The 13,424-nt window shown below is 60.6% G+C and overlaps 1 protein-coding gene across 1 annotated transcript in view; it reads right to left on the bottom strand.

Annotated features, from left to right (window-relative positions):
• The window catches only part of TBC1D22A (TBC1 domain family member 22A), a 324,756-nt gene that overhangs the window by 291,824 nt on the left and 19,508 nt on the right, over positions 1 to 13,424 (bottom strand). The window contains 4 exon segments of the mRNA XM_030322325.1: positions 4,614 to 4,790; positions 10,296 to 10,434; positions 10,436 to 10,597; positions 11,395 to 11,451. Coding sequence (XP_030178185.1) covers positions 4,614 to 4,790; positions 10,296 to 10,434; positions 10,436 to 10,597; positions 11,395 to 11,451 — 535 coding nt within the window.

Below are 13,424 nucleotides of genomic sequence, written 5' to 3'. Positions count from 1 at the left end.
ACCCCCAGCCCACAGCCTCGGCCCTTCCCAAGTCTACTACCCTGATCTCTTCCCTACCCCTCCACACTCCCAAGTGGCTGCCCAAGACCCCACCGCAGCCCCAGGCCGCTGGCGACACCCTGCCTGGAAATCTTCCGTGGATCTTTCTTCCGTGGAAGAAATTTCAGATGTCCCGTGCCAAGCTTTGCTCCCCTGGTTCAAAACCTTCCAGAGGCGTCATGCTGAGCTCCTCCTTTGTGCCTTCGGCACCCTCAAGACCTGCCCCTTCCTGCTTGTTGGCCTCTGTCCCCCTCCCAGCCCTCCCCCACCAGGCCCTGGGCCTCAGGGCTTGGGTGCCCTGTCCCGCAGCTGGCTGCCCCTGGAAGACCCCTCCCCAACTTCAAATCGACCTTCCCTTAAAGGTGCCTATTCCGGGGGCACCTGGGGGGCTCAGTTGTTTAAGTGTCCGACTCTTGATTTCGGCTCAGGTCATGATCTCGCAGTTTGTGAGTTCGAGCCCCATGTCAGGCTCCATGCTGACAGCTTGGAATTCTCTCTCTCCCCCTCTTTCTGTGCCCCTCCCCCGCTGGCTATCACTCTCTCTCTCTCTCTCTCTCTCTCTCTCTCTCAAAATAAATACGGAAACTTTTAAATAAAGAAATGAAGAAACAAAAGTGCCTGTTCCCAAGGGTCTTTGCTGGCCGCTCATCTCCAGCAGCACCCAGCCTTTACCTCGGCAGTTTTGTTCTCCACGTGCACTTAGCACCTTCTGGTAGTTTCCAGAGCCCTGAATGTGTGTGTGTGTGTGTGTGTGTGTGTGTGTGTGTGTGTGTGCCTGCCTTCCTGTCTCCTCACACGGGGATGTCAGCTCCTGGAGAGCGGGACCCCGGGGGTCTGGCTCCCTGTTTCTGCCCAGCACCCACACCAAGAGCGAGTGAACTATGCGGGCACTTCACGTAAACGACCTCCTGGTCACAAGACCCCGCAGGGTGACCTCGTTTCTCCAGTCATGCAGTCAGGGGCCTGACGCTGGGGCTGAACTGCCTCGTCCCGCCATCCACGGCCCGCAGGACTGTCCTCCAGCCCCAGGCCCTGTGGGGACAGCTAACTCCAAGTCTCGCTTCTGGGGTGAAAGCTCCACAGACCCCCTCCTCCCAACAGCCGCCTCGCTCCCTGCCTCCTTCTACTCGGACGCTCGCCCAAGCCGCGAGCCAGCCTCAGTGCTCACGTCACTCGGAACTATGACGAGTCCTTGCACGCCCTGCCTGTCTCCTTCTCTAGTCGCGTCTGAACACCCTTAGCGCCAGGGCCGGGCGCCTCACACCCTTGACCTCAAGGCCCCACCGCTGGGAGGCGCTGGCTCCGCGGGCCCTCGGGCCCCGCGTGTTTTGCACATGGCCCGATCCCACTCCCACGCAGCCGCACGCGATAAAAATGAACGTCTCCAAGTGTCATTTTCTCGGGCTTCAAAGCAGGCAGCCTTTTGCACAAGTAAATATTGAGTCAATGCTAAGAGCAGAATGAGCTGTTAAGTTCTATTTGCTGCTTTCATTCCCCAGGCTCATAACCGAGCACAAGCTAAACAAAGAGAAACAGCTCTCCGCCGACGAAATGACATTCAGCAGGTAGAATCATTTCTGTGGGCACTTCTCACATCAGTGATTTGCTTCTCCAACATTGGCAAATATTTGCCACTTATGTCTTTTATGTAATGTGAAGATAATATATTCCACTGTCTTCCAAAGCCATCTTAAATGCCTTATAAAAACAGGCAATTCGCTGGCTGTGTTTTCTCCTGCCGCGACACACGAATCCAGTAATTGTTTAAATTTGAAAGCTTTGGTTTTAGCTTCTTGGTGTTGGATTTAATACTCAACTAGCAGGCTGAAGAGAGAAAAGGCTCGGAAGGCCACCAGCCCAACAAAAGAATCTCATTTGTACATGTGAACCTTTCATCCTGCCCGTAACACGCCCCTCTGCCGACAGCCGTGACCGCTTGTTCGTAAGATAGGACTTTGGTTTCCCCAGCCGCGTCCGTGACCACGTCCGTGAGAAGCCTGACGGGGCCCCCCGATCTGAACCAGAGCCACACCCTCCGTCAGACCTAGCTCGTCTTCACCGACCACCTCCTCGCCGCCTGCTGTTAAGACCGCTTAACTCAACCGGGGCACGTGAGCAAACCACCCTGACTCGTCAGTGACACACAGTGACCACGTACGTCAGTGCCCGGAAAATCAAGTTAAAGGGAACGGGCCAGGGCAAACGAACCAGAACAAGGCACCGACCACACCGTCGGCGTCCATCCTGTGCGGGGCGCGCTCTCCGGCAACCCGCGCACCTCATCGTCCCCCGGATCTGCACACCCGCCCCGCCAGCCGCCACGGGGATGACCGACGGGGACAGCGGGGGCAGGACCGGGCTCGCTCCCTCCGGGGGCCGGAGAGCGGTGTCCTCAGCATCCCCACCCTCCCTCCGTGACTCGACCTCCCCGCACCGCCTCCGGGGCACAGCTGTGCCAACGGGCTAGAAAAGCGAGTGGCTAAGGTATATCCTCAAACCCTGAGAGTGGACTCCTTCGCCCCAGGTCCACCTGACACCCCCTGGTGGGCTAGACCCCGGCCGCCCAGCTGCCAGGCTCCCCTCTGCCGCACCCACACCCGGGATGCTTTATGAGTGGCCCGGTCATTAGTGTGGGGTCTGATAGGCTGTCCCCAAGCCCACTGTAGTAACAGCAGTGACGAGGCACAGTGACGAGTCCTGAGGCACCGCAGATAGGCAGGCCGCACAGCAGAGCACAGGCCGGGCGCTCCGTCAGCACGAGTGTAGGAAATACACCGTGAAGTCCAAAGGCGTGGGCAGAGCAGCATTACCACACGTGTGGAGGAAGAAACTGGTTGTGCAAATGCGCAGACACAAAGTCTCTCTCTAGAAATTACTTCTGAATTAGCAAAGGAAAAGAGGAACTTTCCAGCAGTGGAACGGACGGACGCCAACTTAACCAAGTGACCGGATAGGACTCATCCACTTGGGACAAGCCAGTGGTGGCCTCCTGCCATGGCGACGAGACCACAAACCTCTTAGGCGGCCCTCCTGCCAGCGACGGGCCCGAATCTCACCCGCAGAAACGAGACAAGCCACGCTGACGGACACCACGGAAGAGCGGGCCTGCCCTCTTCCAAAACACCAACACCCGGGGACACGGCGCGAGGCTGGGACGCTGCTCCAGGCCGCCAGAGGTGAGGGACGAGGAAGAAGACAGCCAGCGCATCGCCGAGACGACAGGCACGATGTGAACGGGGCCGTGGAGGAGATAAGAGCGCCATATCGACGTGCAATGTCCCGACTCTGGCAACAGCGCTGTGGTTACGCCCAGAGTCCTCTGCGCTTGGAAAACACGCAGAGACAGATGTTCTCAGGAGGAAAGGGATGCGATGCGTCCAACAGACTCAAACTCCAACGTTCGGGAAAAAACGCGCATACACACGAGCACACACACACAGAACGAAAGGGGCAAAATGCAAACGACTAGGGCATTAACGTGGGTGTCGCCTGGACCGCTCTTGCAACTTTTTTTGTAATGTGAAAATCACATGAAAAGAGCAAGTGTAAAACATCACGTGCCTCCACCGTGTCTGGAAGACGACGCCCAGAAGTTGGCAGGCAGAGGAGGTGGGTGGGAGGCGGGCATTCCGCCGCACGTTCTTCGGTGCTGCGTGAATGTGTGACACGTGCACGCACAAAGCCATCAACAGAATGAGCACACAACCCTTCTGCACGTAGAGGGGAGCACCTTGGTGGACAGGCCGCTCAGCTTCCAGGCTCCGCCCACCCGGCCTCCCCCAGGCCCTGCAGGCAGCCGCGTGCCTCGTGCGCCACCTGCTGGCCGAGTGGGATGCCGACCGCCTCGGCGCGACAGCCCCCGGGCCAGCCACCCTGGCACCTGCCCAGCTATGAGCCATCTCATGACGGCGGCCACATCCCGCCTTCCGGAGAGCGCCCGCATCCAGCGAGACGCCCCACGCGGAGGGACACTCTACAGAGACAGACGTACAAAGGAAAGCTCGCAGGCGGCAGGCAAGTGAACTCCAGCAGAGAGGTTTCAAGGCAAGCGCGTGCCCTCAGAGCCCGGCAGCTCCCATGGGCCCCCACGCGGCTCCCATGGCCCCCGGGAACCAGGCTGGGACTGCACTGTCCCCTGCTGGCCTGCACCCCCAAGCCCTGCCTTGGCTCCTCCTCCCCTCCCCCCCCCGCAAGCACTCACAGCCTATCACACACCACACCGACCTGAGCCCCCAGAGGAAGGTGCGAAGTCAGCAGCAGTCACGACACCGGTCACCAGCCCTGCGCCCCATGAACCCTATGAAGAGCGGGACGTCAACCTGGCTGGTCCTGCGGAGCAAACGAGAGCGGCTCCAAAAGCCGAAGGAGCTCCACAGGGGCACAAAGGAGAAAGGACAGAAAATCCCTGATCAACCGCGCTGGGAGCAAGTTACCGAAATGCGTCTAAAGTAAAGCACAAGGACAAACGACTCTCCTCCTCGGGACTCGCTGGCAGGACAACACAAACAGACGCCCTCACGAGGTAACCCCAGAACGCGGCACAGCCACGCGCCCTCCACCAGCGGCGGACTTACCGAGGTCTGTGTTGGGACCGGCCAGAAGTTGCTTGAACTTGTCGAGCCGGGAGGCCTCTCTTTCACTTAACGCTGAGCTGCTGAGGGTGCTGGGGTCTGACGTCCCGCCAAGTGCGACGGTCACCGAGTGCGGCAGAGACTGGGACCTCTGCAAAGGGGCGGTGTCGCTGGCACTTTCTGCAGAGAGAGAGAGAGAGAGAGAGTGCGCGTGCGCAGGGGGTGAGGATGGCCTCCCGGACGCCCCAGTGGCCATTCCCCATGAAGAAGGCCCACCTGTGCCACTTTCCCTCGGTGAGCGCCTCTGTGTCACTGCTGTCCCTTCCTCCCGTCACCGGGCAGCGCAGACCCGGGTTTCTTGGGCAATGAAATGAAACTAGAGGACACCCACGAAGCCCGGCCACCTCACCGGTAACACAGACATGCCCCACGCAAAGGCAAAATGGTGATGCCCAGAAAACCCGCCTCAGGGCAGACCGACGGTCAGGGTCCTCCAAAGCAGGCCTGCCAGGCGTACCAGGCGACACCGCCCGAGGACCTGTTGACACCGAGCAAGGATGAGGGTCCCCCGGGCCTGAGCACGGAAGGAAACCACCGAGTCACACGTGGAGGGGAACAAGGCCCACAAAGGCACTGAGGATTCCCGGATCTCCCCACGCCCCATGGGGGAGGTGGGGCAGGGACCCTCACCGAGAGAAAGCTCAGGAAGCAAAGAGCCCACCGCACGTAGGGGAGGGGCAGCGGCTGCGGGCCTGCCCGGCCCTCACCCAGAGGACCTACCACCACACGGGAAGGCCCAGCGACCCCGCGACTGGACGCACGGGACCGAGGTGAAACAGTGCATGAAACCCAGCAAGCCAAGACCGGGAACAGCCACAGGAGAGAGCCCAAGGCCCAACAGGCCACTCACAAAGAGCCACCGGGACCAACAGGGGCCCACGAGCAAATGGCAGTGACGGGCGCACACCCCCAGGTCGAAATACCATCGAGGGTTCACACCTTCCAAAAAATGAGATTTAAAGCGGAGGGATAAATAAGCTCCAGGAAATGAAACGGGGCCAGGGACAGACACGTGAAGCGTGCGTGCTGGCTGTTGGCAGCGGCTGGAGGACCCCCACCGTCCCTCCCGTCGGCAGAGTGGACCCGTCACCCTAAAAACCCAGATGGGGAAGGCTTCACACAGAAACCCTCAGGCCACAGGGCAGCAAGGCGGCCCACGGCCTCTGGGCAGAGTCCGGCCCAGTCAGGCTTCCAGAAAAGCCTACAGAAGTGGGCGTCATGGTGAGAGCACCTCCCGGCCCCTCCTCAGGGCTGACCCTCACCTGCAGGAGGCGTCCCGCTGGCCCACCTCGGGGAGGGCTCTGCAGGGGGAGGGAACGGGGAGGGTAGTGGCGGGATGTCAGACCCCCCCCCCCCGCAACACCACCGCCCTCAGAATCTATCACCGAGCCACGTGTCATGATTCTTTAGGAAAAACAATGGGCAGAAAGAACAGCCCCCCTTCTGTCGCAGAACTAAGTGTGCTGATCTCTCCTCTGCGATCGGATAGGATCAGTGCGATTTATGAGGACACGTGACAAGGGGCACCAGGGGCTCGGTCGGTTAAGTGTCCGGTTCTTGATGTCGGCTCAGGTCACGATCTCACGGTTCTTCAGTTCAAGCCCCACATTGAGGATACGTGAGGACCACTGACTCCTGCACGGAGCACACATCTGGTCACTCTATGATGGGGCAGGTGGGGTCTGGAAGGCCACAGCGACAGCAGGTCCCCCCAGGAAGCCGGAAGGCCGACAGCCGGTCTCCCTGCTACTGTGAGTGGAAACATGTCGGCCTCCCCCCTCCGGGGCCCCTCAGAGTGGGTCTAACCTTCACCAGTCAGTGCCCACCCACTACCCCGCTCGCAGCTCAGTCACGGTCAGCGACCGACAACAGACCTCACCTGGCCGTGCCCCCTTCCCGGCAGACACGCACCTTGCCACGAAGCCAGCGGCAGCCTAAATCAAGCAAGCGCACCTGACTGCAGGTCTAGATCTCTCAGGTGTTTGCTCAGGGAGGCAGCAAGGTCTAGAGGTAAAGAACAGGCACCGGAAGGCCAGCCTGAGAGCGCCACGCGGCACAGCACTGAATTTCAGGCCGCCGTCTCTCAGGGGCAGACACTGAGCAGGTGACGTGCGCGCCCCACAGTGACGCGCCGTAAAGGCACAGGCGCCCGACACGAACGCTGGCCGTGGCAAGGACAAGCAGCGCTCCAAGCAGACCATGCCCTGTGGAATGCAGCGTCCCGGGCTTTCCCAATGGCACGGCACCGCGCCACGCGCACTCTCGTCACGTGGAATTCACAGGTCCCTCACCTGAACAGCGGCCGTGTGGCCCATGCAGGGACGAGGGTGGGGCGGGGTGTGGAGGCAGGGACAGCACGTGGTCACCAGGCCCCGAGGACAGCCCCGGGTACCTCAGCAACATTCATGGAATGACGCGGTACAGCAAGGGGAAGCAGAGGGAGTGGGACGTGGTCCCTGCCCTCTGGGGAACCCGCAAAGCATACAGATGAAGCGTGAAGACGGACGTGACCCCACAGGGAAGCCAGCCGACCCGGCACCTCCCCGCCCGAGCCCGGAGCCTCACCCTCCCGGAAACCCTACGGATCTCACCTCCTCTCTGAAACCTTCCATGATATGCCCTCCTCAACAAGACAAACCTGGGACTTCTACACCCGGGTGCTTCCACCGCTCTGAGGCCCCGTCCCGCTCGCGGGGGTGAAAGACTCACCTCCTCGCGTCTCCCCACTAGACTCCCACCAGGTGCCAGTCGACACCTCTGCGCCGGGCCCGGTCGAGCAGGAACGAACACTGACGTGTCCATCTTGGCACGGACACAGAGTGAGCCATCCCGACGACAAACGGGCCACCAAGGGGACTGAACACAGGCCCATGGGTTCTGCCCGCCACTGCCAGCCCCCCGGGGGGGGGGGGCCAGCTTCCTAAGGGGCCACCTCGGCACTGCGCATGGGTGCGGGGGTCTGGGGGGGGGGCGGTGCAGCCAGCCCTGGTCTCCGCCCACTCCACGCCAGGAGCAGCCACTCCCTGCCCCAGATGCCACAACCAGCAAAGTCCCCTGGGGCTGGACTCGCCGGTGGACAGGCCCCGCCCTAGGCAGTGAGGCCGGCGGCTGGCGGCAGGCCCTGGAGTCAGACGCCGGGGGTTTGAACCCTGTGCCACACCACGCAGACCGCCACTCTGGGCAAGCCGTGTGACTTCTCCGTGCCTCCCCCGTAAACTCGCTCCTAGAGCAGCTGCAGAGTCTGCCGGGGTCCGCCCATGATGAGGGCCCGCCACAGGCCTTGCCACATGGCCATGGCGGACAGTCCACGAATGCCGGCTGCTATCGTGACACGGAGGTGCTCACCCAGAGCAGACAAAGGAAAGACGGTGCACTCCCAGGCAGGGGGAGGCAGGGGGCAGTTGCAGTTATCGGCCCCCTCCCCCAGCACGAGCCGCCAGGAGCACCCTCCACCTGGCTTTTACAGGAGGCAGCCACACCAAGGCCCCCCACCCTGGCTGGACCCAACCGTGCACGTGGCCACAGGCTGAATGCTCTGCACCCCGAAGTTCGTTACGTTGAAGTCCTGCCCCCCGACGGATGGTGTTAGGAAGAAGGGCCTCTGGGAGGTGATCGGGTTTAGAGGAGGTCAGGAGGCTGGGGTTCTCACGGTGGCATTAGCGCTCTCATAAGAGTCACGAGACAGTGGGTCTCCCCCTCTGGTCCCCCCCACGTGGGATACCGCCGTCCGCACCCAAAGAGGGCCTTCACCAGGATCCAACCATGTTGGCGGCCTGATCTCAGACTTCCAGCCTCCAGAACTCTGTTCATACTCCATCTGGTCTATGGATTCTCGCTACAGCCACCCCACTGACCAACACCCGGCCCCACATCTCTGGGGTGCTGAGGCCCCCTCAGCAACTGCTCGGACGGCGAGTATTACAGAGGCTCTACCCAGGCCCCTGACGTTAGAAGATGCCTCAATGGCTCGCATCAGCACAGCAAAGGGCAGAGGAGCACGGGGTGCCTGCCAACAGGAAGAGGTGCGTAGGCTGAGGGTGCGCAGGGGGACGGTCAGAAGGCAGGGGGCAGTCAGTGCAGGGGGTGGTCAGCACGTAGGAGGCAGTCAGTGCAGGAGGCGGTCAGTGCAGGGGGTGGTCAGTGCAGGGCAGTTAGTGCAGGGGCGGTTCGTGCAGGGGGCGGTTAGTGTGGGGGCGGTCAGCACGCAGGGGAGGTAAGTGCAGGGGGCAGTCAGTGCAGAGGGTGGTCAGCACGTAGGGGGCAGTCAGTGCAGGGGGTAGTCCAATGCAGGAGGTGGTCAGTGCGGGGGCGGTCAGTGCAGAGGCGGTCCAGTGCAGGGGGGGTTAGTGGGGGGGCAGTCAGCGCAGGGGGTGGTCAGCATGTAGGGGGCGGTCAGTGCGCATGGGGGGGTGGTGTGCATGCAGGAGCCGGTCAATGCACGCAGGCTGAGGGCGCACAGGGACGGTCCATCGGTCACAGGGAGTCCCAACCCACTTGTGGAAGCCCTACCCGCACTTTCACGTTTCAGGCTCAAATACTTTGAAGTTCACTCTATTTTAGAAAAAAATAGTTTAGATTCCAATATGCAAACTGATCACCACACTCTCACCTAAGGAGACTTGTAGCATCTCAAAAGTTAATCAACCTGTGAGAAGGGTTTCTGAAGACAGGCCAGGTAAGGACACCAGCTCCGGGTGTGCCGGAAGGGAAACCTGAGGCCGCCCTCACCAGCATACGGGGACAAGCCTGGGAGGGGGAGCCAGTGAGGGTGTGGTCGCCTGGCCCTCTGCTGCCGGTGCCCCACGCCTCCCTCCTTCACCTTCTCAGAAAGGCGCCCCGAGGCCTCACCTGTGATTCCGCCCCAGGGTCCTGCCTGCTCTCACGACCGTGCCCCGCCTCTATTTTGACCTTTGGCTCTTGTCACCTCCCGCACACTCACGTGCCTCCTTGCCGATCATGCGTAGGTCGGTGTCCGTCCCCCCCTCCAGAACGCGCTCCAGGGCAAGGACTCCCCTGGGGGCCCCCAAGCCCCGAGAGCGGTGCCTGACCCATCCAGAAGCTCGTCAAATACCTGCTGTCTTACATCACAGGCCCCCGAAAACAAAAAGAACCACAGTAACGACAGCAATCTTGAGAAAGGCCACGGAGAGCCAGGCACAGGGTACCAGACACACGCTGATCCCTCCTTCAGTTATAACCTGAACTCACCACTCCAAACCCCGGGCCCCACCCCAGCCCCACCCCCACGTGTACCTGACCCGGGGCAGGGGATCGCTGGAAGCTGCCGATAGAGGTGCAGGCTCTGAACGTGCAAGCAGCCCGGCCCCTCGGCTGGAAATGTCACCCCCGGAACAACCGGGGTGCACTTAGGAGGGAGACGGGGTCCCCCGGGGCCTTGCACTAACCATGTCTCCCACGACCAGCCACAAAAGCCACAAAAGCTGGCCCCCCGCACTTGGAGGAGAGAAGCGCTCTGCTGGTAGGGCAAAGAAAAGTCCACCGCGTGCACTCGGGGAGGCTCCCGCCTGCACCCAGAACGGAACCCACCTAATCGCCCACAGGGAGAGGACTCCGGCCCTTCTCTCTCAGAAACGCACCCCGTCTGCTCGGTTGCCCCCATCCCACCTGCGGGACAGGACGTGTGGCTCCGCTGACGGACTTCACCAGCCGGAGGTCACCCGCTCGGCACCGCGGGAGGCTCGGGCGGCCTGCGGCGCTCCTGCCGCTGGCTGTGGTTGCGCAGGACGCGGTTGGCCGTCTCCATGGACCACCTCGGTGTTCAGGCTCTCGGCCGCCATGGCCAGGAGCTCATCGTCGTCTTCGCTGGCGTCCCAGGCGTCGCTGGTGTTGCTCTCAAACTCCTGGAAGGTGCTGGTCCTCCTGGCCTTCACCGGTGTGGTGGGCACCTTGGCGTGGCCTTGAGCAGGCTGCGAAGTAAAGGCAGGTCTTTGCTTGTCCTCCCGGAGGCCCGAGAGGATCCCCCCCCAGATCCCGTCAGGAAGGAGCTCCCCCGGTGGGACAGCGCACACGTGAGGGTTCCACTTCAGCTGAACTGAGGGTGAAGCTGAGGGTAAAAGCAAACACGATCCAAAGAAGCATCCAGAAGAAACTCTAAGGATTAGTGGCAGGAAGGAGAGGCTTTCGAGGGCCAGTCACGCTGAGCAGCCTCAGCCCTCGTACGGAACCGATTTGGGAGCAAAGCAGCAATGCACAGTAAGGACACTCAGACCTGCTCCCCAAACCTCCCGCTGGCCGGTGCCTGCAAACCTCCCAGGGGGGCTGTCCACAGAACACAGGCCTCTGGTACGCGGACCTGGAGAGAGCACAGCTTCCACAAGGTCCTTAAACAAGGACAGCGCGGTCCTGCGGGGCCACAATGCCTCTCGCGTGCCTCTGGGGCAGAGCCCAGACCCAGGGGCACAGCAGGCCCCGGGTGACCGCGCAGAGTGCGGCCAAGGGCGAGGAAGTAAACCCACCGCCGTGAGCCAGGCCCTCCCCCACCAGCTCAGGGGGTGCCAGCCCCGGGCTCTCCCGCACAGGCTCCCCCACCTCGGGCCGGGCTTCCAAGTCTGCCTTCCTCCAGAGGACGGGCCGTGCGAGGCCTCGACAGGTGTCTGCGGAAGGGAAGACCGCACGCCTCCCCTCAGGAATCCCAGGGAGGCCGGAGGGTCACCACGGCGCCCAAGAGCGTGCCTAAAGCAGCCGGAGTCCAGGCCTCAATTACGTGCCATGCAAACAGTGGGTCGAAGGGGGGTGCTGGGCGCCATACACGTGCTGGATGCTGTTTAAAAAAGAGAAGGGAGACCGATTAGCTTCTCTTCCGCTTCCCCAAGAGCCCACCACTGACTCAGGAAAAGTGACCAGTTCCCAGCAACCACCATACGAGCCTGAGGGCAGCCACTATCCATCAGCTGCCAACGGGTCCCAAGGGCCCGTCCGGAGGGATGAATGGTGCCACACAAGCCCCACGCACAAACAACGGGGCATTCAGCCTGCCTGCAAATGGGCCTCGGCCGGGGCCCCAGGCAGCACGGTGACAAGCCAACGGAGGGCTGGGGGCTACTCCCAAAGCTCCGGCAGCCTCTGCTCTCCGGCCAGGTGCCACCGGCAGGACTTAGCCCTGATGACCAAATGCCCATCTGGAAATTCTCACCTGGTACCACTCTGTCTAAAGACAACAGCAGAATTACAAAGAGAAGATAAACGTAGTTTTTTAGGGGCGCCTGGGAGGCTCAGTTGGTTGAGCGTCCGACTTCAGCCCAGGTCACGATCTCACGGTCTGTGAGTTCGAGCCCACATCGGGCTCTGTGCTGACAGCTCAAAGCCTGGACCTGCTTCAGATTCTGCGTCTCCCCCTCTCTCTGTCCCTCCCCTGCTCACGCTCCGTCTCTTTCTTTCAAAAACAAACATTAAAAAAAATGTTTTTAATTAAAAAACATAGCCTTTTAAAGACAAAATAGTCTTATTGTAAAACTCCTCGGCTCATCAGAATAAACTTGGAAAATGGCAGGCGAGCAGGGTGGTCAGCTGAGCAGCCCAACCCACACCCCCTCCTCCTGGGCTGGGGGGGCTTCCAGCCAGGAAGGCCAGATGACCCAGCGCAGGTGAGTCAGAGGTAGCACAGCCCCTCCTGGTTTCACAGCGCACGCCCCTGGCCCGTAGCCGTTCCCTCTCTTCCTGGCTGGAACTCTGGTGGGAGGCCTCGAGATTCCCCGGCCTTTGTGCCACGGTGAGAAACAGCCTTGAGATGCGGGACCAGCCCGGAACACGGCCGAACAGGGAGATGAGAGAGCGCAGTCCACCCGTCCGCCCCCCTCGGGCTCCCACTTACATGAAACAAACAGAGCCCGCTCTTCCAGCCGCTAGCAGGGAAACCTCCTGTCACCGTCCGCACACAAGAGACAACCACAGTAACACTGACACAGCAGCCGGTCGGCGGTGCGCACACGCGAAAACAAAAGCAGACGCCGAGGCGTTTCACGCACAGAAGAACGTTTTCATTTTTAAAGACAGAATGCAACCCTACCTTTTTCACTGAGCAACATGCCATGACCCTTCCCCGTATCATTACCTTTCAATTTACGTAAATGCGTTTATTGACCTTATATTTATTGACCTTATATGACCTTATATTGACCTTTGATACGTGCAAAAACATACACGCTCCGTATCAGATTCAAAAACATGATGAGAAGGGCACAAATTTTTCTGCCACTCCTTGTAAACCTGTAATTACTTCCAACGTTTGAAAGTTTTAAAAGTGGTAACAGCAGAATGAGCACCAGGTGACCCATGCCCGCTCCACCTCCCTGGACAGCATCACCTTTAACCTCGCTGTCCCACCACATAACTGCGTCGTAACGGAAGCGCTGCCCACTGTGACGCGTACTGTCCACACAGCAGCCGGGGGGACAACCAAATCACTGCTGATTTTATGGGAGAAAAGTGCTCCCAACGCTGCCTGTGTGTCCCCTCAGTCATTCGGAAGGTTAAACAATTTTTTTTTTTTAATTTTTTTTTTCAACGTTTATTTATTTTTGGGACAGAGAGAGACAGAGCATGAACGGGGGAGGCGCAGAGAGAGAGGGAGACACAGAATCGGAAACAGGCTCCAGGCTCCGAGCCATCAGCCCAGAGCCCGACGCGGGGCTCGAACTCACGGACCACGAGATCGTGACCTGGCTGAAGTCGGACGCTTAACCGACTGCGCCACCCAGGCGCCCCTGGAAGGTTAAATAATTTTGAAACACTTTT

This window comes from Lynx canadensis, chromosome B4, assembly GCF_007474595.2.
Source record: "Lynx canadensis isolate LIC74 chromosome B4, mLynCan4.pri.v2, whole genome shotgun sequence".
In the NCBI taxonomy this organism is placed as follows: Eukaryota; Metazoa; Chordata; class Mammalia; order Carnivora; family Felidae; genus Lynx; species Lynx canadensis.
This window is presented reverse-complemented; position numbering and strand designations above follow the sequence as displayed.